Source organism: Triturus cristatus, chromosome 4_2 (assembly GCF_964204655.1).
Source record: "Triturus cristatus chromosome 4_2, aTriCri1.1, whole genome shotgun sequence".
Classification (NCBI taxonomy): Eukaryota; Metazoa; Chordata; class Amphibia; order Caudata; family Salamandridae; genus Triturus; species Triturus cristatus.
The window spans coordinates 564,709,264-564,735,642 of NC_140586.1; the positions used below are offsets into that span (position 1 = coordinate 564,709,264).

The window sequence follows — 26,379 nt, forward strand, 5'->3', positions numbered from 1 at the left end:
AGATACACACTTTTGGAGGGAGTAAGGAGGACGCTCGGGTGCAACCAGTTGCAGCAACAGCTATGAACCACTGAGCCAGAAATGACCAAATAAGCTACCACCACCTACCCGTGGAAAGGCTACCATTTGATGCCTAGAACCGTCTGACAAAAAATAACTAAAAATGAAAAGGAATGGAACAAATTATCCCAGACATGTACCAGTGGGTTGAAACTTATCTGAAGCAGCCTCTATGTGAAACCAACTGATTTCGTACTTACCTGGAATTCCTCCTACCACACCTACAAAAGTTGCATGCCAAGCGATTGAAGGTTCTGGCAAAGCTTCTCCTAGTGGACTATTTATGGGTGGTATGACGTAGGACCCAATAGCTCGCAATCTACTTTCGTATTTTCTTTAAGTATTTTTGCAGCTTGTGTTGCTTTATAAATGAAATTACTTGCAAAGGTCAGGTAGTCCCTGGATATGCAGAGGAAGGAAGTCACACAAATACTATTTGCATAGAGTACATCTCAACCCATAACCAATAGAAGCAGGCTTCGCTCCCATTTTCCAAACCTAAAAAAACCAAGACAAAATGGGAGTCACAGAGATTGCCATAAGTAGGATACCATGACTAGCATAAGCCCCCCAAGGATGATCAGGTTTGATGCCCGATACCTTAAAGTAGCTGACTGTAGGAGAATTGTTGGGAGGTTATTCCAATTTGGCCCACGGGGTTCTTTGAATGTGTTTGGTGCAAGCCTTCCACCTTGAACACAAATGTTGCATTCAGTGTCAATGAATGAGACTGAATTCCAAATAACTGTACAAAATGGGTATGGAAACATAAAAAAATGACAATTATCAAACTGTAAAACAATGAAACATTGACCAGACGCCGATTAAACAAGCAGATGTCGACTGAATAAACGGAATATGCAAAGTGGCCTGCTTTAACTGGCAGTACAAGCTATGTAAACAACCTTTAGTCACCTTGGTCCAACTTACACAGGCTGGATTGGACTCACAACTGGTTATTTCCCTACCTTCCTACGATCTGTACATGGAGTTCTGAGGTGCAACTAACAGCAAGAGGTGTCCGAGTTTGGTAACAAAACAGCAACTGCTGAAGGAAACTTGGCAAGGCATTGGAAAGGGAGAGCAGTATGAATCTTTACTAGATAGTGTAAGAATCTTTAATAGATAGTGTAAGTAGCAAAGGCTGCATTAGGCATAGATTAAGATTTTTTTTGTGAGCGTTACCTCCTAAACAAATCTTCCCTTTCAGTCAGCTCGAAACACTATAGCAAATCTAATGAGCAAGGAAAGTCTTATGGTATAAGACGGTGGTAGTTCGGAGAGTCCGCGGTTGATGTAGCCGGCTCCAAAATGGGAGCACATTCCGGTAAAAAGTACAAGTTAGCGATTTGGCCAGTGATGCCACCTGCTGGCAGCCAGGGATAGGTTCCTGGTAAAAGGCAGGAGGACAATTAGGCCAGTGTTGCAGTCCTCTCCCAAACATGGGTGAGCAGAACTTGCTTCACAAAGAGATGCATTTCGCCTCTTGCCCTGTTCGTCTACTCCTACTTTCTTAAATTGAATTTGAAGGAAATAAGATTAAATTTCACCAGCTTGTGTTGACATAGTCTAGTTTTGCTAATGTTGTATGTATAACGTGTTCTTCTGAAATAAAAGAACAAGATACTATTCAAGGTACACGTGCGTCTCACTGTTTGAGATGGAATAAGGAATTGCCCATTGGTGTTGTAGAAATTAGCTAGATTCACCAATCATCTGAATGACGTGGCATAAAACAGAAGGTACAAAAGATAATAAGGTGAAGGGTTAGAGAAGTAACACCTTTAAAGTGATTCACCCGATGTTTGACAAATTCATCAGTCCTGGGAACAATTCTATACTTTCTTTCTACATTGCTCACAAGTATAAATCTGTGGTGAATTAAGGCATGGTAGAAGTGAAAACATGCAAATATTCCAGAAGGTGTGTAGATCTAAACAGAGGGATCCCTAGTTCAAAGTTATACGGGGCTCTTTATCCCACAGATCACATTTGTGCTGTCTTGCTATACAGCTGAGAATTAAAAAACCCACATAGGTTGCAATTAATCCAAAATGGCATGCCATGGTTTTAAGAATCAAGATTTATAATAGCAGCCACTGTTAAGCAATTTTGATAGAAAGATTTCTAAATGGTACCTCATTGCGTTCTGGGTTGATTTGCTCTGGATGATTCTGTGAAGCATGTGCAGGTCCAGTTTCTGGGCTTACGGCCTGACAGAGGGTTTCACTGCTGCCAGGGTGCTCTTTGTCCACTGGTGTATCACTCCTTCCAGTACCAGAGAAATGAAACGACATTTGTGTAAAATGTTGTTACCACACTTAAAAAAAAAATCTCCAAGTTAAATTATAAACATTTTAAAATGTATATTTAAAATAGTAAAATAAGCACTTTTGTGTACTGTGGTGTAGAAGAGCATTTATGTAATAAGGCAGCTTGAGCATGGCAACCATATGTGTTGTGCACTTAACAATATAAATTCAGAATCATACACAGTCTATAACTTTATTTGTTAATCCCAATCAAATGGCAGAATGATCAGATCAGAACATGATAGGTATTGTTGTGCTTGATGATGCAACTTCTAACTCGGATTTTAATTTGCAGAGACTAAACAAATGTTCAAACACATTGGCACACCTCTACACCAAGGACAGCACAAGCGGTTTAAATATGAGCTCTCCTCTCCTACATACTTATTGTCTCCAAAATATACGTCTGAAAAGAACTAAAAGCATTTCTCTATCTTTAGGTTGCTGATTGCAACAGCGATCATACTTGTTTGCTCCTAGACTAACAAAGTAGAAATTCAAGCTACAATGCACATAGAAAGCTAGGCCTATTTTCTAAAGCAGCAGAGTACCATGCAGCAACCACTAATGCTTCAGTTAATGTTAATGTTGTAGACTTCTAAAGCGCACAGCTACCCCAGCAACGGGGCGTCCCGGCGCTGTAGACCGCTGGGGAACCCGTCCTGGCTATCCCTGTGAGATGGTCCCTTTCTGGGTATCTCCAAGGTGAAACCAGGCATCCCCGGCGTCTGTGGGGGGCCGTTGTAGAGATGAGGCAAGCTTAATGCCCAGAGTTGCCGTGTGTGTTACTGGTTAGAGTAGGTACCGAGGCGAGAATTATCGAGTCCGTTTTGACCCTGGTCCACGACCCTGCTGCGTCGGGAATTGAACCCTGGTCCCTGGCCGATTCTCTGCTTACGGGTCTGCCGCCTCTAACTAGTGAGCCACACCTCTCAGTGAATCTGTGCTTGGGAAGTTCTCATAGCCAGAAAAGTAAAAGAAAATAGTTTGAGACGAGAGCAAAGAACCCAAAGTGTTCATTAGATTGTAGCATTTACATAACACTTCTATTATGGGGATCCATCTGTCCATTCGTCAACGATTATGACCAGTGTTTCAGCTTCAACCCTCGCCAAATCACACCTCTTAACTTCTTACTTACAAATCTAATTAGCTCCTCAGACTTGCGCTAGGATTTCCAAAAGTGGAAGACACTAGCATTCTGCCATTTTGCACCCCTTGAGGTATTTTGTCATGGAAGTCCTTAACTCCCTGTGGCGTATTTATATTTCAAAAACCATAGACAGACTGAAAAATATTAAGAAGTAGAAGTTTAGGACCTGCTCTCCCAAAATGTTAAAGGAAGAATGGACAAGGCCTATTTTCACAAATCCAACATGGGCTGCTTTAGCTTGCCCAGTAATCACACAAATTCAAACTATAAGAGCACATAATAAACAGGCAGTGCTAATAGGTACTATCACCAGAAACTGATAGCGATTAAAGAAGGTAGGTGATGTGGAAAAATGAAAATCGAAGGATGAGGAGTTAAACTTACTTGTGAGACTTAACTTGCCTGTCAAGTTAGAAATACCCCACCTTTCAATCTACACCTGAAAGGTCTTTCAACATTGCTAATTACCATCCCACAGAAAGGAATATCATAGGGAATTTTTAGGGACTTCTTGAAGTTGAGTTCTGGTTCAACTATTATTCTACATATATTTTAATCTAAACACTTTCCATGGAACCTTGACTTGCACCATGTCTTGAAAGAAGAATAGTACCACAACTTGGCTTGGGGAATACTGGTTCACTACTAACACAACTATCATGTTTACAGACTTCACCAATGATCACAAAGTTTTCAATAAAGAAGGAGAGTGGTAAAGAAGGAGACACTAGTGACATCAAATTACTACCATGTGATTAAACTAATTTTAAATTTTTCACTGGGGTAGCTGACACAATAATATTTTTCCCCAAGAGAGTGGAAACACTTCCACCGGTCCAGAGTGGAGGAAATCACTGGCCTTGTAGATTCTTCCTTTACACTACAAACAAATGCACTTAATCACAGAGGGCTCGCAGCTAGACAAAACTCTTCGTTCATCCCCATGCTTATCAACTGCGAACTGTTGCACACAGACAACAAGTCTTTCCAGGGTGAAATCACCAGTCTGGCCAAAGTTCTTCCAGTCCCTAGTTTGTAATAACATCATAATCAGTGATTTCCAGCTCGGAATCGAGTGATAATAGAAGCAATTCATGGAGACAAACAATAACCAGGGAAGGATATGGATCAATCAGCTTATGTAATTCCCAACGAGCTTTTCTGTATTTAACACTAGATCTTAATCTTTACCTTCAGAAGAGAGTCAACCAGTCAGACTACTCATTGAAAAAACTTGACAGACAGCTTCTAAATAGAGGAGTGTGGCTCAATGGTTAGAGCGGCAGACCCTGAAGCAACGTTCTGGCCAGGGACCAGGGTTCGATTCCCGCCTCAGCGGGGCTCGGGCTCAATTTCCTCGGACCTGTCTATTCTCACCTCGGTGCCTATTCTAATCACGGGCCCCACGCTGCAACTCTGGGCAATAGCTTGCTTAGCCTCCACACCGGCCCCAACAGCGCTAAGGATGCCTGGCTTCACCCTGGGGGTGCCCAGGAGTGGACACTTCACAGGGAAAGCCAGGAGGGGTTCCACAGCGGTAAGAGTATCAGCGCCAGGAAACCGCAAAGGCGACACCGCAAGGTGGCCGTCTGGTGACAGTGCGCTCTATAAGTACCTTGACATTTACATTTACATTTAAATAACCATAGCTAACTCTAACATAGCATCCCACAGAGGGCTTTCCAAATCTCAACTCACAACATTAGGTCCTCTGCAACTAAAAGTGTACATCCAGAGTGTTTGTGAGAAAATCTCAAATCCTACTCACTCGAGCCCAGTGAGAGGCTGCTCTGAACAAGCCAATAAAAGTCCACACTACTGAAAAGTAAATACAGAGATAGAGAGAGCATGAGACAGACTGACGGAGAGATAGAGTCAGAGAGATAAAAAAAAGCCTAGTTGAAATAATCTTGAATGTAGGGGATGGATTAAGAAGTAAGTATGTAAGAAATACAGAACAATAACATATATCATCCTTCCTGGGTGGTCGCTACTACCACTGGGGAATGATTTAATTGGTGGTGACCTTTAAAATCAATACAGTGATTCACCCGATGTCAGAACAAACAAAGATTAATGTGAAGTGGATTTGATGAGTAGTACATTATTTGAATCTGGGTGCAGGTAATTAAGATACCTTAAGTACTTTGATGAGAATTTATATTTTTGACATTAGAAAAAGATAACTTACCGTTCTGAGCTCTCTTCATAAATACTGTGGCAGTCCGAAGCTTCGAGCATGAAACTCCGACTAAGGCTTTGTACTCCAGGGTAATGAAAGTTAGCAAACGAGTGAGACATTGGTGAGGTCTTGCTTCCAATATCGGAGCTTCTTTTATCGTGGCTACTTAATCCACATGAGAGTCCATCTAGAGCTGGGTTTAACGAACGGGACATGTATGCATCAGCGGACTGAGGCCGTCTCATGGGGGACGATGGGTAAGGAGAAAGTTTGTTGATGAGTGGTGTCAAAAGATCTGCATAAGCTGGTTTTGTGGGTTTCATTAGCTTATCAACGTGAATATTAAGTACCTTTTGCTCAAAAGCACAAGCAAACACATTGGATGGTAGATTCTGAAGCCACGATAATAAACTGAGGTCCAAATCATCACAACCATTACCACACAGCAAATCTATGCCAAGAAGGACTTCACTTTCTGTGATTTCCTCTCCAGTTGCCTTACTCTGACAGAACTCCACACAACACTCGTAGAGAAGCCCTTTCATTACCAGTTGGAACAAACGGTTGTTACTTGCTTTAAACCCAGCTTCGCTTAGTTTCCTGTCAGCAGGGATAAACTCTGCAACCATGACACACGATTCTTCAAAGCAAGTTACTCGTGCAGTACTCGGGTTCCAGTCCTTGAACTCTGCATGGCTGGTTAGACGAGGCAATGTGAGGAGTAAGCACAGCTTGCTGTAATCGTCTTTTGAGGGACAATATTCTTCTAAAGCATGCAGGCACTTCACAGTTTCTTGCATTGTAACTTCTAGCTGCAATTGAAAAAACAAAACATAAATGCATGACATGGATAATTAACTGTTAGTCGGCTATAAAAGGTCAGCCACTGGTAATAACAATAAAGTGCTAGCTCAAGAGCAGAATATGCTGGTCATCCTTGCCATTCCCTCAGATAAACTGACAAATACATTAGTGCATTATAAAGTAAAAGGCTGTAGTAGATGTTAGAGCCCTGTTAGGTCATGTGCTGAAGGAAAGCGATGAAATAGTCAAAAAAGTAACCCTTACAGAAACAATTTCATCAACTGTTGACCAAACATGGATAGACCTGAATCTGAATAAAATGATACTACGGGGAGAGTGATGAGTGATATCAAGTATCAAGCTAACAAGATACCAGAGAAGCAAAACAATACACCCATACACACACACACACACACACACACACACACACACACACACACACACATATATATACACACACACATATATACACACACACATATATATATATACACACACACACACATATATACACACACACACACATATACATATACACACACACATACACACACACACACATATATACACACACATACACACACACACATATATACATATATATATAAATATATATATATATATAGATACACACACACACACACACACACACACACACACACACACACACACACACACACACACACACACACAATCTACTGGCGGTCGCCAGTAGATAGATATAGTTAGGACCGTGTTTCCATAGGAAATCCGCAACATTCTATTTGGAATAACTTTGGCGCCGGTTGACGAATCCTCGCAAAATTTTCAAAATAGGTGGGCCGCTCCGCTCCTACCCTACCCTACCCTTAAAGTCTCGGGGGGATTCATCAAGCGGGGGCTGAGAAAAAAGGGGGGTCCCAAAACGCGTTTTCCCCATGCAATTTTCCATAGGGACCTTTAGTCCAAGGTACAGCCCGAACGGCTGAACAGAATTACTTGAAATTTGGCAGAGAGGTAGTCCTCAGGTCAGGGAAGTGCCTTTTGCAGGTCTGGTGTCAATCTGTTCAGTAGTTCCTGAGAAAATCAAAAGTAAAATCATATATATATGTGGGCGGAGCCTAACCACTCATCTCATCCTGAGATCTGATTGGCTGTCAGCACTTCATCCAAGAAGTGTTGGCAGCCATCTTGGGACCAATATACATGATAGCACCTCATTAAAAAGCATTGCAGTTAATAGAAGGTTTTAAGACTTTAGTTACATTATAAATCATTTGTTGATGGTACCATACTCATTTTAGGAATTGTGGTATGTTCTAAGGTGATTTCACCATGGGAAAAAGCCTTCTGCTGGGATATCATGATTGAGAGAAAAATATTTTCTCATGCTTTTCCCACAGAGGTTTGAAAGGTGATCTATAAGCTAAACTGAGAGCTTATTTTCTGTAAATTCACATTATCTTTCTCAGTCATGTGAGAATGAAGTCTGACATTCTCAGTAAAACATGTACATCCAACAAGGGCAGAGACTGTCAGTTGATTCCTTTGTGTTCTACTGCAGCTTCCCAGAGTGTTCCAAAGAACAACTAGAGTGCTAACAGTCCTACTTATGATAAACGTATGGCACACCTGAAGCCATCTTGCTTGGATTAAAGTGGTAACTCTTAAAACATTTAATTTAAAAAGGAACAAAATAAGGGGGTTCATTTTTCCATAAAAAGTATGATTAGTGCTGCAGAAAGAAAAATTAGGGCACATTTTGAGTGACTTCTCAAATCCTCTTCCATTTCATTAAAAAATTCTGACATGCAGACTGAAACATGCACTTTCAATACCAGCAGTAGTTTTCCCTGGTGAGCAGTAGCTTTACTACAGTGATTTAATGAGCAAAAAGAGTGCTAACATTCTGAATTTATGGCAAATGTGTGACACATCTGAATGCCTTCTTGATGGAATCAAAGTAAAAAACTGAAAGTATTTCCTACTGAGGAGACTGAAGTAAATGAGGAAATTAGGAAACTTCATAACAAATAAGTCTCCCAAGATGGCCACCAGAGACAAAAGAGCCCAAATGTAGCCCAAATATCACCCAGATGTAGCCCAAGTATAGCCCAATGACAGAATGTCCCAGAGTGTTCTTAAAAACAACTAGAGCGCTTACTGTCTTCATTATGACAAAAGTATGGCACACCTGAAGCCATCTTGATTGGAATAAACTGGTAACACTTAAAACATTTAATTTAAAAAGGAACACAATGAGGGGGTTCATTTTGCCATACAAAATTATGATTAATGCTGAAGAAAGAAAATAAGGCACATTTTGAGTGACTTCTCAAATCCTCTTCTATTTCATTAAAAAATTCTGACATGCAGACTGAAACATGAACTTTTAATTCCAGGAGCAGACTTCCATGGTGAACAGTAGTTTTACTACAGTGATCTAATGAGCAACTAGAGTGCTAACTTTCAGAATTTATGGCAAATGTGTGACATATCTGAATACCTTCATGATGGAATCAAAGTAAAAAACTGAAAGCATTTCCTACTGAGGAGACTGCAGTACATGAGAAAATTAGGAAACTTCATAACAAATAAATCTCCCAAGATGGCCACCGGAGACAAAAGAGCCCAAATGTAGCCCAAAATCACCCAGATGTAGCCCAAATATAGCCCAATGACAGAAGTATGCAAAACACTTATTATTTTGTGTTTTTGCAGTGTTATATAGTGCAGACTGGTCAGGTATTGGGAGTGCTTTACATGAGCATTGGTTACATCACACAAGAACAAATTCATTTTGGTTGTAGACATAGGGAGACTAAGTGATTTGACCAGAATCACAGAATGTCGAGCTGAAGCAGAAACTCCAACCTGGTTCCCCAGTTGCAAAGTCTACAGTTCTGGAAGTAACACCACATCCTCTCCCCTAAGTGCAACATTTAATCAAGTGGTCAATTGGATAAAAAAACAAAGATTACAAATAATTTAAAAGTGCTTTGTCGCTATTTGAAAACTCAGAAAATATGTCCTTATTTTAGTCTTTTAGAGCACTAACCATAATTTTGATGCCAATAAGACCCTCTCATATATGTAATTTCTAAAGGAAATGCTCTAGGTATTACAGTTTTGATTACATCAAGATGACGTCAGGCGTTCCACACTTTTGTAATAAATATAGAATGTTAGCAATCTAGTTGTTCATTAGGATTCTGTTGAGAGGCTGAGGCCAGGGGCACGGACTCTGAAAATTGAAGGCAGGTAGGAGGGTGCAAAGGCAACAATTTAACCACACTGAGCAGGCAGGAAGGGCCGTGGCAGCACAACAGACTATGGAGGGCAGTGGAAAGGGGGGCAGGGGCAACAAACCAACAATACAGGACTTGCAAGAGAGGCTGTGGCAATGTAATAGACCATTGTGGGCAGAAGGAAGAGGCAATGGTAGTACAACCATACATGCCAACAGACCCGATTCAGCCAGGAAACGTCCAATGTTTTTAAGCTCAAATGGGCTTTATTTGATCTGTCTCCTGTCTACAATCTCCTCTTTTTCAATATAACTCAAAGGGGAAAATCAATACCCCAGTTTTTTTTCAAAATCTCCCTCTTACCAAGTTCAAAATGTTCGCAAGTATGGTACATTGGATCATGGAAGGAAATGGGGTAGGGACATGGACTTGGATAACAGAGGACAGGAGGGACATGGAGAGGTGCACCAAACTGACCCTGCAGGGCAGGCATCAGGGTTTGCAGCAGCACAATACACCACACAGGGCATGCGGGACGGGAGTGCAGCACAACAATCCATAGAAAACAAGAGGGAGGGGACAGGACCATGCACATGGACAACAGAGAACAGAGGGGCAAGAGGCAATGGTAGCTAGCTGACCATAATGGACAGACAGGAGAGAAAGCTGCAGCATAACAGACCATAAAGGGCAGGAGGGACGGAGGGACGGATCAGGGGCATTACAATGGAACAGACAAGCCAGGAGGGAGGGAGTAGGGGTCTGCACATGTAAACAGAGGGCTGGGGGCAAGGGGGTAGGGCAGGAGCAGCAAGATAGCCATGGAGGTCAGGCAGGATGGGCACTAGAAGCAAGACACACCGTGAAGAGCAACAGTGAGACTGTGATGGCATACACACAGTCTATGGGGGGAAGGTGGGAGGGGGTCAGGGACAGCTAACTGACCACACAGGGAAGGTGGGAGGGGCCATGGCAGCACAGAAGACCATGCATGGCAAGTGGGAGGGTTAGTGGCAGCACAATGGCTATGATGGGCAAGAAGGAGGGTGCAGGGGCATGCACAAAGGAAGATGGAGGATAGAAGAAAGGGTCAGGACCTGTGCACAGAAAAGAAAGTTCAGGGGAAGGGGCCTCACAACAGACCGCACGGGGCAGGCAGGAGGATCAGTTGCAGCACAACAAACCAGGGAGGGCAGAAGGGTGTGGCAGTACAATGGACCATGTAGGACAGGAGGAAGAGGATAGGGGCATGGCATGTGGACAGGCAGGGTGGAGGTGGCAGGGACAGGTTACAGTCATCTGACAATGCTAGGCAGGTGGGAGGGGAGTGGCAGCTCAACAGAACACTCAGAGTAGATAGGAGTGGCAGGTCCATGGAACATGGTGGGCAAAAAGGATGGAGCAGGGGCATGCACAAAGACATCAGAGGGCAGGGGGAAGGAGAATAGGGGCAGCAAGCTAAGCACAGAGTTTAAGCAGGAGGTCAATGATGGGGCAGAGAATTGGGCAATGGAGGGAAGGAGGGGTGGACTGGTACATCATACTAAATTGAGGGCAGTGGCAGCACATCAGACCATGCATGGCAGGAGGGAGGAGGCTAGTTCATGGATTCACACAACAGAGGATAGGGAGGAGGGGGATGGGGCAGCAAACTAACTGTTCAGAGAAGGCGGGTATTAGGAACTTTATTGTTTTTAAAACGTGTGTCTGTGCGAACTACTTAAAATATGAACAAGTATGCAGCATAATCTCACTTTTATTTAGGAAGAAGAGAACGTTTGTGACTGTGACTCCGGGCTCACTTGGCAGAAACACCCCCTGACCCTCCACCCCCTATCGCAAAATGTAATGCCCGTGAAAAGGGTAGGTGAACACAGTGTTATATAGAACATAGTCCTGAGAGCACGATTGAAAATGAAAACTAGATATAGTGTATGGTATAAACTATGCACCAAAAAGTGTGATATAAGATGAACCGGACGTGAAACATAATATGCAATACATTGTGCGCAATGACAGATTCATTGGAGAGCGCGAGATAGCACAGGCACTAGCGCGTGCTATGCGATATGCGCCTTGGAGTGTAATATGCACAGGGCAGTGTTGTGTAACCTAACTAGCCTCTAAAGTTGTAATATAAAATATGTGCTGGGGAGTGTAACGTTGCATATGCACTGTGACAAAGATATGGATCCCAGATTGTAATATGTATGGCATAGCACTGTGCGTTATAACATAGGCATTGAGGAAGGCACGTTAGCTGGGGCAATATAACCCGTGCGAAGACAAGTGCGGCATGACATATTCACGGGGTGGTGTTACAGTGCACATGGCCTAGAGATTGTCATAGCATATGCACTAGCTGGTGGAATACAGCACAGAGGTGTGTGGCACTCGGCAGGCAATGGTGGGTGTAACACTGCATTGGGCTCTGCCGGGAGCGCGCTGTGACTCTCAAGTGATGTTCGTCCCCTTTCCAGAGGGTAAAATAAAAAGTATTACACATCCGGCAGTGGATGTGGGTTTTATTAACCGTGAGGGGAGTTTCTTGCATAGTTTTGGTCGAATGTTTGTCGAATCCCCTTTGAGTGGCTTGGTGTGCATGTGTATTAAATGTGCCCCTCAATAGCTACCCATGTTTGTATAAATAAACGACAAGGGTGTCTACCGGGATTAGGCACGGTAGGGCATCAGACATGTCAGAGCTTCACTAGTGGTGTAAATACATTCCACGTGGATTCATTGTATGCATAGTCGCCTTTTAATGAATATCACGCAAATCGTCATGGTGATAGGTACGTACGGTTTGTCCAGCATGTCCTAGGTGTGTCTATAAATATATATTTTTTAAAAATAATAAAAAACAGTGGCCGGCCCTGGGGATTGGGGTAAAAAAAATATAATTAGGAGACAAGCCCTTGGGGATGGGGTCATCAGGGCCAATAAATTAGAATAAGAAGGGGAACCACACAGCCCCCCTTCTTAAAAAATTAAAATAAATAAAAGACTGGCATTGTGCCGGAGGCCATGCCCCCTCCTTGCAGCACTCTGCAAACGCGCCCCCTGGCGAGTTGTAAGTTGGGGAATTAATTCCTCTTCAATACTGAGGGTCCCTGAGGGCCAACTAGCCCAACAGGCATCTCCAGTATGCGCCAGGGAGCTGCGCTGCAGACAGGTGTTCTGAGGCCAAGCCCCTTTTTACGCCTCTCTGCAACGCAGCTCTGTGGCGCTTACTGGAGGTACCTAGTGGTCTAGTTTGACCCTAGGGACCCTTAGGATTCAAGGGGACTTAATCTCTCAACTTAGAACAGCCACAGGGCGCGTTTACACAGTGGTGAAGGGAGGGGACAGGGCCTGAGGTGACGTGTGCAAACACGCACTATGGCACGTTTTAAATTGGGGATATAATTTCCCTTCAATACTGAGGGCCCCTGGGGGCTAACTAGCCCACCAAGTGCTTCCAGTAAGCGCCACTGAGCTGCATTGCAGAGAGGTGGTCCAGGCCGAGCCACTTTTTACACCTCTCTGCAATGCAGCTCTGTGGCACTTACTGGAGGTACCTTGTGGGCTAGTTGGACCCTAGAGACCCTCAGGATTCAAATGAACTTAATCTCCCAACTAAAAACGGACACAGGGCGTGTTAAGTGGTGAAGGGAGGGGACGGGGCATGAGTTAAAGTGTGCAAAAACGCCCTGTGGCCTATTTTAAGAGGTAGTTTTAATCCCCCTGCCCTATTATATACTAGGGGCTTACAGAGGAGGTCATGCTAATCACAGGGGGACCCCAACGCATAATGTTCCCTAGTGTATGTAGGTGTTTTCATTGTATTCTAAGTGTCTTTTAACATAGCACTGGCTCTAGGACTGGTTAGTCAGACTCAGTTACCACCAGTATCCGTCTGAAAAAGTTGAGGGTACAGGATGATTTTGCAACAAGGATTCTTTCTGCTCTTCTTTTTGTTCTTTCTGCACGTTATCCTTCTTCCTGCACTTTTCTTCGTCTTTGAGGACTTCTGTTGCTTCTTTCTGCACTTCTTTTTTTTCTTTCTGTGCATTTTTTCTTCTTTCTTCACATGTCCTATCTCTGTAGGCATAGTTAGAAATTAGCATTTAAAAAACCTTTGAAATTCACAGAAAAAACCATAGGTTTCAGGCACGTTATAGTTAGGAATTCGCATTTAAAAAACCTCCGAAATTCACTGAAAAAACCATAGGTTTCAGGGGTGTTATAGTTAGCTGGACTTTTCACTTGTACAAAACCATTGAAATTCCCCCGTTATAGTTAGTTCAGCTAACTATAACTCGCGCGCCCGCAATGCACTGCCGATGACGTCACATATTACATCACTCATGACATGGTCAGTGACATCACTCATGACATCTCAAATGACATCACTTTTTACATCACTGATGACATCATCCTTGTGATAGAGTGGCAGACCTCCTCTCACCCTAATATAACCTTTGATACACACATTCAAAAATAGAGACTAAAATTTTCAAAACAATGGACATACCAATACCAGTTACAACAACCTCTTCAGTAATTCTAAGATCCACATACACATCCACTCATTCACCAATAGTCCTATACAGTCACTCATACATGTACTCACTCATCATATGTACTCATACACCTATACATCCTGTTACACAATGCCACTCATCCATAGAGTTACTCACACACAGTCACTCATGCTAATAAAGAATGAAACATACATTTACTTGCATATACAGTTATACACACACCACCACACTTACTTCTAGGGAAACTTACACATACTTCGTCTTTTAAACAATCACTTATAGAAACACATACTTATTCATACAGGAACTCTTTCAATCTCTCACTCTCACATATACTCACTTATATACACCAATAGTCACATAAACTAGTTTAAAACATATGTAGTTACTCATAAAGACACTATTGAGACAGTCATTCACTCACTAACACACCCATACACACACTCATCCACCCATACAGTCCTGCACACATGCGGTCTTCAACACATACAAACAGTGAGTCACTCATTCATGCACCTATGCACTACGTAATACCCCCACCGAACCATGCAGACACTCAGACTGATACTCAAAAAACCAACTAATAACCTATATAGACACCCATGTAGCTACTCACCAACCCATGCAGCCATTTATACACAAAGTGAGAGACTGATACAGATATTTACATATTTAAACATTACTCACTAAGCCATGTATTCACTATGATACACTTAATCAGTCAGTTACACAATCAATTTTTCAAAAACAAATCATCCATTTAGACACTTATATACCCATTTATTCTTCCATCGACCTTGAGATATACATATATAAAACATATTTAATTTTCAGAAAAACACACATTCACTGGATGATGTCATCAGTGATGTCATCAGTGATGTCATTTGAGATGTCATCAGTGATGTCATGAGTGATGTCACTGACCATGTCATGAGTGATGTAATATGTGACGTCATCAGCAGTGCATTGCGGGCGCGCGAGTTATAGTTAGCTGAACTAACTATAACGGGGGAATTTCAATGGTTTTGTACAAGTGAAAAGTCCAGCTAACTAGAACACCCCTGAAACCTATGGTTTTTTCAGTGAATTTCTGAGGTTTTTTAAATGCTAATTCCTAACTATAACGTGCCTGAAACCTATGGTTTTTTCTGTGAATATATATATATATATATATATATATATGTATATATATATGTATATATAAATAATATATATTCATGGCGGCAGTGCTGGATTAAGAAATATAAAACTTTGCACTAAGCTTTGGGTCCGTACCGTCCTTTCAGCAAAACTGGAGTTTGTGGCAGAATGCGTGTGTATCAGTGCGTTCAAATTCTTTGCATACATTTCGGCACTTCAACTCCCACAAGCCCCAGCAATGCCTGCGATTGTTCAGGGAGTTGGCCTGCAGGATGCACAAACTTCCTCTATGACCCAGGAAGAAGATACTCGAAACGCGTCGGAACTGGGGGAAGCTGCATTACTTACCTGCTTGTGTAACACATCCTTACCAGATTGAAAATAAAGGCTGGTAACCCCGTGAAGGCTCGATTGAGTTTCTTAGTGAGCTACCAACGTAGAGAAAAATATATTTGTGTATGTATATATATGTGTTAGCAAGACGACTCCTTCATGATGTCTGTTTCCACAGCAAAGAGTCACGGACCCAAGAATGGTGGCTCAAACCGTATTTATTTCACCAAGCCTTATATATGTGTATGTATGTGTATATATATATATATATATATATATATATATATATATATATATTACCTACTGGCGGTCGCCAGTAGGTAGTTATAGTTAGGACCCTGTTTCCATAGGAAATCCGCAATATTCTATTTGGAATAACTTTGGCGCCGGTCGACGAATCCTCGCGAAATTTTCAAAATAGGTGGGGCGCTATGCTCCGCTCCTACCCTGAAAGTCTCGGGGGGATTCGTCAAGCGGGGGCTGAGAAAAAAGGGGGGACCCAAAACGCGTTTTTCCCCATGCATTTTTCCATAGGACCTTTAGACACAGCTACAGCCCGAACGGCCGAACAGAGTTACTTGAAATTTGGCAGAGAGGTAGTCTACAGGTCAAGGAAGTGCCTTTTGTAGGTCTGGTGTAAATCTGTTCAGTAGATCCTGAGAAAATAGCATTTAAATCAATATATATATCTGAGCCAGCTTACCGTGCGCTTACGGTAAGCGCACCGTACGGTTAACGCGAACTGCGTTAAGTGGGCGCGCACGCCACGAACGGCGTAAAGTAACTTAGCATTTTAAAAAGCGTACAAATTCACTGAAAAAACCATAGGTTTCACACACGTTATAGTTAGGAATTAGCATTTAAAAAACCTTGCAAATTCAGTGAAAAAACCATAGGTTTCACACATGCTATAGTTAGCTGGAGATTTTACTCATAAAAAACCAATGAAATTCCCCCGTTATAGTTAGTGCAGGCAACTATAACTCACGCGACCGCAATCCTCTGCTGATGACATATGTGTCTTTATGAAAAAAAAATATTTGTAATATATGTATAGCTAAAATTTAATGGAAGAAGACATGGGCAAATAAGTGTCTAAATACAGTATTAGCATCAGCAGAGGATTGCTCTGCTGATGGATCGGTCTTCCGCGTTTGATCGCGTGAATAGGAACAAAGAAAGGCAGTCCATGTTGGCTATTGGGTTTGATGAAAATATTGTTTATTTTTTGGGAGTCTTCAACGTTCAACTAAAGCGCAGGTTAGATTCTCATAAGATTTAAGAGTCTCTCGCACTTTAGCTATAAAATGAGGCGTACAACAGGGTTGTATTTTGGCCCCCTTTTTGTTCAACCTGTACATTAATGACCTAGATACCGCATTACAAGCTACAAGGGTCGACTATCCGCAGGTAGGCCGACGAGGTCTGCCGGGCCTATTATATTTGGACGATGCGGTCCTCATATCTAGAACCGCTAGGGGGCTACAAACCCTGCTTAATTCCTTTTCCACTTTCATGAGGAATCGAGATCTAACCATAAATTATTCCAAATCCTTTGTGATGCAGGTGGACCTTCATAGTAAAAAGACCTTCCAGTTCAGTGGAACTGCCCAGGTTCACCAGACTGATGTTTTTTTATACTTGGGTGTTATACTGGATGAGAAGTTGAATTGGGGCCCACTAAAACAAAGGAAGAGGGGAGACTTAGTTCAGGCTAATTTCCCCATTTTTAATTTTGCCTCCAAACTAGGCAAAAGACTAATAGCGGCACTCCTAAACATGTATCAGGCAAAGTGTGTCGCGATTTCATCGTATGGTAGCGAAATTTGGGGACAGATAGCAATGGATGATTTGCAAGTGGTCGAGAACACGTTCCTGAAGCGTCTATTGGGTCTTCCAATTGGAACCTCTAACATGGTGGTGCACGAGGAACTAGGGGTCCCGTATTTGGGTGACACTCTGGCTCTCCGACCACTAATATTTTGGCTTAAAATTTTGAGGAATGAAGAATTTACTCGAACCAGGTCGATTCTGAAAAAGTGCATGTCTCAATCACTCGCATCGCATCCCATGGCTTAGCTATATAAAGACTAGCTTTGCCATGTTGGGCAGAGGTGATTTATACTCTAATCCCAAAGTGGCCTCTAAGAACAACCTGGGTTGGGTAAGGGAGTCTTTCTGTAGCCTGAGAGCAGAGAGGGAAGAGCAGGAACTGAGTAAACCCAGCGTCCGAAGATTTTTAATGTGGAAAACTACGTTATTTTCTGAACCTTATCTTTTGGGATCATTCCCCACATATGAACGATTTTTGCTGACTAGGTTCCGCCTGGGTTACTTTCACTTTATGCTGGCCTTGCCTAGGGGGAGTGGCAGAGGAACGATTTTAGCACCCTGTGGCTGCGACTGCATGTCTTCTTGGGATTTGCACTCAATTGATCCATAGATAATGGATCATGAGAAACTAGCCTAAGTCAACAGACAGTGGGTTCACCAAATTGGTGAGCCTCAACAATTTAGAAAAGAGAAATGCTTTTCTAGAGTCCCCTCACTCACTCAGGGTTGCCCCAAGGTGACATGCTTTATCATTGGGGCCACCCCAAGCATCTACTGCTTGGGGCGTGCTACGACTTGCGAGATTTACGTAGGAGCACTTTTTTGTGTGAAACTATGTGTTGTGCAGTGTTGGGGGAGTGGTGTTTGTGTTAGTTAAAAAAAAACTAACTAGTGAGTTAACAATTTATTCCTACTCCTAGCTGGAAAGATAACAAGCATTTACAATGCAATGGTCTCGGCATTGGTAAAGTTAGAGCTATTGGCATTGCTCATGACAATGCCGTTTCTTTACATGTTTTAAAAACAAAAACATAAACAAAAAGAATGTCATGAGCAATGCCAATAGCTCTAACTTTACCAATGCCGAGACCATTGCATTGTAAATGCTTGTTTTCCAATGTGAGTAGCTGTGGATTTTAGGCCCTAGCTCAGCCGGCACCTGAGGCAACCTGCACATTTATTTATTTTTAAATTACACAAGCAAGGGAGCTTGACTTGTGTGGCTCTCACTAGTTAATTTTACCCAGAAGCACTTGCAAACATCAAACTTTGGTAAGAAACACATTTTCCTAACATTTCTGTGAAGGAAAGTTCTGCTATCTGCGGAGAGCCGCAAAGTTCCTACCACCCTGACCCACATAACCCATTGTGCTTTTATCCTGCTCTTTAACCTTGCACTTCCTTGTGATTGGACTAGATACAGGACTGTGATTAAACTAAGGCCTGCATTTGCTGTCTTGCATGAGCCTGCGGATATTAATATGTGCATACTATTTTTACATATAGAAGCTTTCAGTCGGCTGTCTTAATTCACTTGTTTATTTCTTGTCATTTACATTTTCTTCCGTCCACTACAGCATACACCATTGGACAATGGGTCAGCTCTCTTCAGCCATTGGCTAACTTCACTAAGAGTAACAGCATTCTTTTCTTTGACAAGGAGCACATCCACACACAAAGGAGTTTCTTTGAGTGCCAAGTACAGCCACAGCAATGTGTTTCAGATCAAAGAGATATCATTTCACCATACACCATTCTGCAAAAAGGCCTAAAAGGAAGATCTTAATAAATCATCCAGTCTGATCTACTCTAATTACACTTCCAGGAGGAGATTTCAGCACCAACAGTTGTAGTAATGAGGACTGAACATAAATCCCAAAAGGGCTTTCCCAAAGAGAGACAACATAGCCATCCCTGTTAATTAACATTAAAGCTTCCTTTCAAGTTCTGGAGCCAGGCGGATATCGCACTGTAAATTTGCGTTCTGCATAAAGTGGAAAAAGTCTGTTCCATGATGAACTAAACCCAATTCAAAGCCAGTTAAGGGTTTTTATTAGGGTGCCACAATTTAAGCATTTACATGACCTCCCACTACGATGGATCTGTGTTAACATTAAAGGGCCAGATTTAGAAATGTTGTGCCTCTGGTTTGCATTACAGTTGTAATGCAAACCTGACAAAAAAAATCCCACTTGATATGCATAAAGCAACCTAAAGCAACGCAAATGATTTTTCGCGTGGCTTTGTTAATTTTTTTTTTCTTTTAAAACAACGCAACGCAGCACATTGCACTGCTTTGCATCAGATAGGAGTTCTATGGCTGGTGGATCAGTGTTCATCTGCATTCAGTGATGGATTCGGACACAAACCCATAGACTTGTAGACACTGATTTGCACCAAAATGGTGCGCCTGCCTCGTTATTTCCTTACTGCGGGTGTGCTGCACTCTGCAGAACGCATTATGAAGAGGAAATAATCTAAAATTCGAGTTTTTTTTATGCAGGAAGACATCCCTTCTTGCACAAAAGCGATATGAACCACAATGCAGACACCTGCACTATGGCGCAAGGGTGCTTGCGTTGGTCAACCACAAGTGCGCCAGCACATGGAGAGAGTATAAAAGTGCCATTTCTGTGAGATAAGTCACAGTTCTGCTATCTCCTGCTGAGGCAATGTAGAAACTTAACTTGCTGCGCTCTTTGAAAACATGTCCCTTAATTCATACAGATCCATGAAATAAAGGGCTAGCGCGGTCGACAGCGTAGCTGAGAAATTTGTGCAAGGAGTGTGACAAAGATGGGCAGATATATTTTCATTGTCACTGGGGCGCCAAAGACTTTCAGGCGACTCGTACTCTCCGAAGACCTATGTACAAATGTAAAAGTGGGCGTAGTCGGTCAGATGCAATTAACAAACAACAGAGCGCGTTGCCAGGAGAGACACCTGTTGCTTTCCGTGCCCTGCCTGCTCTTGTGTACTTAGAGCTTCGTGTCATTTCCATCAAATACTGGTAGCATACATCTTCCACTTGCCTGTTCTAAAATGCTGGCATGTATGTGATGGGAAACTATTAACCCAAAAAGCACACTTCTGCAGAGGAGCTAAAAACTGTAAAGGAGATATCCCATATTTTTCAAGTTGCTAGGGGAAGCGATGTAAGGGGAACCACCGGGCTTCCGGGTGCGGCTACAGTTTGAGAAAAACACAGGACACATGTTGACATGAGCAGAGCAACTGAAACAGAACTGCAGGTACAACCCCCATTTTTTCTTTGTCTGCTACAGTAAACGGGAACCATCTCTAAGACTCGTTTGAGAAAAGTAGTAAACAGACTGTCTCCGACTCTTCCGAAAGGCGGGGCAGAAACCCTCCCCTTGCTCCCAAGTTACCGAGGAGTAGAAAATGGTGTCTATCACCTTCACACGGTTTAGGCTGGCCTCCAGTCGCAGCTGATGCACCAGCTTTTTCATGGTCGTAACGTTTGAAGCCCCCGACATGTCTGCGCGGCGGAAAGGGAATCTTCTGCGGCTAACGGCAGTGAAACAGTAGCAAACTTTTCCTTCAAGTTTCCGGTCCCCTCTTATCAAAAGCCCCAGTGCGCAGGCGTGAGAAACACGCCCAGTCTACTGACGCCTGAACTTGTAGACACGGAAGAAGGACTAGAACCAGTGTGCTTTTGTATCCTTTGATGCGGAAGCGGTATAATAAACAAGGGGGAAAGGCGTCCAAAGCACGGTGCGGATCCCGATAGCAAAACAAGGAGATCAGGTGAGGGAGCAACGCCGGGACACCACCGCCTTTCTCCGAGGCAGAGAAGAACTGCCTCGGAGAAACGCAGCCTCAGTTTCGGATTCGGGGGCGTGTTTCTTTTTCTCTCCTCTTGCCATTGGCTGGAGGAGAGAAAAACACGCCCTGCGAAAAGCAGCGAAAAAACACGCCCTCCGATCCGAAAAGGACGGGGCTTCAACCGAGTGACTGGACCTCTTCTCCAGTGGCTGGCCAGCATTTAAGAGGCCAGCCAATGGAGAACAGGAGAGAAGAGGGGCGGGTGCAAGCCCCTCTTCTCAAAGTCACTCAAAGTCATTAAATCTCGGAGCGAGACTGCGCAAGCGCAGCCTTCGCAGCCGAGACCTAAAAAGGAGATTCAGTCAGGAGCCTGAAGTTCTATCCTAACCTTGAGATCAGAGGTGGCTCTGACTACTATGACATACAGGTAAGATGGTTACTCTCCCTGCTAAGCACAGTCCCCGATGTTTGGTATTTTTATCCATTTTCATATTGCACAGTTTTTGACCTGCCCCCGCATATGTATGGTTAGACAGGTGGCTGGCTCCAGATACCCTCATCATCTGCTCTGAGCCCAGTGTGCTTGTGCTAATAGGCTTGTAGCCCTGCCACACTCTGAAAGACCAGAGGCCATCATACCTCCCCGGTGTCCCCAAGTATGTCCGCTTTCCTTTCAAGTAACCACGACGCAGATTCTACTGTGTGTGATCTTCACAGTTTAGATATTTGAGACCTTAAAAATCATAGTAACACAGAGAAACCCCTTGTAGTCGGTAGAATGCAACCTTCCATTTTGCCACAGTTTTTGTTTAATGTCCATGAACATTAGCAGTTTTCACACCCCATGTTTTCATGTCTGTTCTGTATTGCATTGGTTTTGTGCCTTTCTGGTTGAATTACTTGAGTATAGCAATTGCGACCACAAAGACATCTTCAAAACCCTGTCGGCCATTAAATAGACAATAGACACAAAGTATATATGGTTGTAATGTGAAGCGCTCCGATACCCCACAGGGTCAAGTTTGCACTATATACAACAATAAAAATAAATAAAGATTATGACAGACGTATGTTTGACAGCACATGTTGCGGTGTAGCACCATTGGCAAACAGTATTATCAGGAAGGAGTAAGCAAAGGAGTGCACCTCACACCTATATTTTGGCTTGCACACAAAGGCCACCGTGGCACTGCTGTAACCAAAATACTGTTTGTCAGATTCTTCTGGCTCCCTGTTCTTGTCGAGCTATGTGAGACAATGCTAAATACCGGCCAGATATGACAGAGCTTAGGAAAAGGCACTTTGCCACAACCAGACCAGATGTCCCATTTATCCTCCAACATCTGGAGTGAGGTGACCATCAATTTGTTGGGATCTCATCAGTATAGAACAGTTGCTTGTCGTCATAGAATAGCGTTCTGATTTTCCTGAAATCATGACAATTGCCAACACATCAGCAGAAGATGTAATATCTCCTATCAACAAGATATTTTCTAACTTTGAAATAACAGACATTTCACAATCGGCCAATGGTGCCCCTTTCTGTTTCAAAGACTTCAGAAACTTTGCTGATCACCATGGTTTTAAATAGCGTAATATTATTCATTTATGGTCACAAATTAATGACATCATGGAGCTTTTGATGAGAACTATAAAAAGAAGCTCTTCAGATTGACAAGACCACAAACTTGTCTGTTTCTGAGGACCTGTGTTAGACTCTCCATGAGTATTGAAACATGCCTACACCACTGCAGGTGCATCTCTGGCTGAAATCACGTTTGGCAGGAAACTCCAAAGATACCAAACATTTCAGGTGAAGAAAGCTATCCACTACATGAAAGTGTGTCGCATTCAAAAAGCAGAAGGAGAAACAATATCCAATGAAGAGAAGGGTTCGGCCATCCATGCTACTTGCAAAATCTATAGCCACCCCTTAAGGATGAGCCCAGTCTTGACCCATAACCCTCCCTAATTTCAGATATCAAAGGTTACGGGATGAATGCATGAACAGAGAAAAGCTATAATCTCCAATTCCTCATATTTTGAACGCTAAAAGGCGACCCCAAGGATATGTCATGAACGAGGCATCGGATAATGATATGGATCTTCAGTTAGAATATTTACTACCATGGTGGTGTGGAAGATTCTATTTAGAGATCTACTAGCTCTCCCTCCATTACAGCTCAAGACACCACTGACCCTGCTGTTTTATCTCCTTATCTTTCTCCTTTCCCTCCCATTTTAAATAGTTGTTGCAGAAACATTTGAGCCTCCAGAGAAACTCCTCAAAGTCATGGATATGCCTCATGTTAATATTTAAGTTGTGAGTGGATGTGATGCCTTATTATACCCTCGAGATGCCTGCTTGCGCATCTCAGCAGATGCACAGGTAGGAAGAGAAAAGAAGGCCAATGGAAGGTGAACGCAAAAGAAGAAATAACCATTCCCTCCCAACACTACACATTAAAATTAAGCCAGATTTATATCTCTTCTGTTATGTATGGTTCTCATAGAGAGCCCATAACGTTTATTTCAGTTTTTGAATTTCATACCCCCTCCTAAGACATAGCAACTGTTGATAACAAAACTGGTTACCCACTGTTGTGATGTCATCAACGCTTACCAGGTCAGGTGAGAGAGCTCTCCGAGAGCCTGTTGGTGCAGCCACTGCTTGTCTAGTTTGACTGAAAGCACAAAGCACAGCTCTATGAGAAGGCAGGGAAGGTGGTGGGGTTTGGTCAAGGATGGCAGATAAGCCATTTTTGTAAGCCTTTGGGATAGGTATACATAACAGAGGCCATATTATGGTTGGCTCCCCATTACCCCTCTGCGTAGCAGTTGAAAGTAGGGGCAGATAATCTTGGGGCTCCCCCATTACTCCTCTGCGTAGCAGTTGAAAGTAGGGGCAGATGATCTTGGGGGCCATATATAGCATAAATGTATAAATAGGTAAAAAGTGGATTACAGATTGGTGAAAAACATCCATGTAATTCACTGTTACCCATCAATAATTATACATGTTTTTATCTGATGATTATCAGAAGAGCTGCTGCTACTAAGATGATAAGGAGACTCTCGTTGCCTTTACTCAAACACCAACACCACAGCTCCCCAGGGTGAAAGGGCGGTGCCACGGAGCACCCCGCCCCGCCCCTGCCAGGGTGGGCGGATCATAACATCTGGGGCAAAGGGCCCTCCTGCCGCGGTCTCATTTTCAGCCAGCCCCGGGCTTGAGACAGCAGGGACCTGTGCTTGAGCCCATGAGAAACGCTCCAAACCCAAAACTACAACTCCCAGAGTGCACCTGTCCGTTTACAAAGCGGCCAACCGCCTCTGCCGCGGGACAAACCACGGCAGCATCGGGTGAGACTCGGTCAAAGTGAGTGACACTGCGGGGGGGCTGCAGCTGCCCCCGGTGGAATCTACCCCTCCCCAGCCCTCCAACATCCCCAGCCCACGGAGGCCCCCGGGGCCGGAGGCACCGGCGCCCCCTCCCTCGCCCCCGCTCAAGCACTCACCAGGCCCCCGAGGGCCCCGCCCGCAGCATGCTGCCCCTGTGCGGCCGGTACAAGGGCGCCGCCGGCTGTCAAAGCTGCACTTCCGGGATCGCGAGCGGGTCTGGCTGGAAACAGGGACCGGGGGGTGGGTTCCGGGGCCATAGACAGAGAGGACGGACAGCTGAGAGCAAACACAGAAGAAGGACTAGAGTACGTCAGACCCGGCGCACGGGTCCAACGGCAAACACCCGCCTCGGGAAGCTTCCGGATGCAGAGGGCATAGACAGAGAGGAAGGACTGACGGACCAGTATCAGACATCAGGGCAGCGGTGCGTCGGGCGCGCGGGTCCGGCTGGAAACAAGGTTTCTGCTGGTGAGTTCCGGGAAACATCAGGGCATATCTATTTTTTTTTTTAAAGAGCTTTATTAAAAGTATTTATAAGCATAGGTACAGTATGTAACAATGGGTGTAAAACAAGAAGCATTAGATAAGCAAACTGATTATACAATTTGGCGGAATAACATATAATAAATCTATTTAAATCTAAAGCTAAGCCAAAAAGGATAAGCAATAATAAAAATTGTACCTAAAGACAAGGAGATCGGGTGAGGGAGCAACGCCGGGACACCACCGCCTTTCTCCGAGGCAGAGAAGAACTGCCTCGGAGAAACGCAGCCTCAGTTTCGGATTCGGGGGCGTGTTTCTTTTTCTCTCCTCTTGCCATTGGCTGGAGGAGAGAAAAACACGCCCTGCGAAAAGCAGCGAAAAAACACGCCCCCCGATCCGAAAAGGACGGGGCTTCAACCGAGTGACTGGACCTCTTCTCCAGTGGCTGGCCAGCATTTAAGAGGCCAGCCAATGGAGAACAGGAGAGAAGAGGGGCGGGTGCAAGCCCCTCTTCTCAAAGTCACTCAAACTCATTAAATCTCGGAGCGAGACTGCGCAAGCGCAGCCTTTCGCAGCCGAGACCTAAAAAGGGGTTAATAGCAGGAAAAATATAACTGTTATGTGGTTATATTGCCTATTATTTTGTCAACATGTTTCGAGGTATCCCTAACCTCTTCTTCAGGACAGCATGGGATCCAGCCCCACTTGTACCACTCCGTGCAGAAACCTAAATTAAGGTGAAAAATTAGACTAATATCGTGCGCCTATTGAGTGCACTTGGTTATATACATACGGTTATTGATGAACACGTAGTATCTGTATTAGAGAAAAAGAAATGCAGGTTAGAAAAATACATCCTGCCTCAATGGGCAGGTGCTGGTATTCACGTTTTGCAAAAACAACAGTTGATGGACAGAATGCAGAACAATGTCGTACATTCACCCCAGTACAGAGATCTGGGCCTAAATCCATCGTTTTTTGCTCACCATGCCATTCCAGTTTGAACCCAGCCATATGCAAATCAGTCTTGACCCTGTGCCTCATGGGAACAGTCCAGCCCGAACTGCAAAGCCAGGTCCTCCCTGGACTGGAAACAAGCATCCTAGGACCGGTTTCGGGGTTTCACCCCTCTTCA

General features: G+C 43.6%; 1 protein-coding gene across 1 annotated transcript in view; it reads right to left on the minus strand.

Moving 5' to 3' along the window:
• Positions 1-26,379, minus strand: part of WDR47 (WD repeat domain 47) — a 294,267-nt gene that overhangs the window by 151,248 nt on the left and 116,640 nt on the right. The window contains exons 5-6 of the mRNA XM_085602213.1: positions 5,717-6,519; positions 2,199-2,328 (exon numbers count right to left, since the gene is read on the minus strand). Of these exons, the coding sequence (XP_085458339.1) occupies positions 2,199-2,328; positions 5,717-6,519 (933 nt within the window). The remainder of the gene's footprint in view (positions 1-2,198; positions 2,329-5,716; positions 6,520-26,379) is intronic.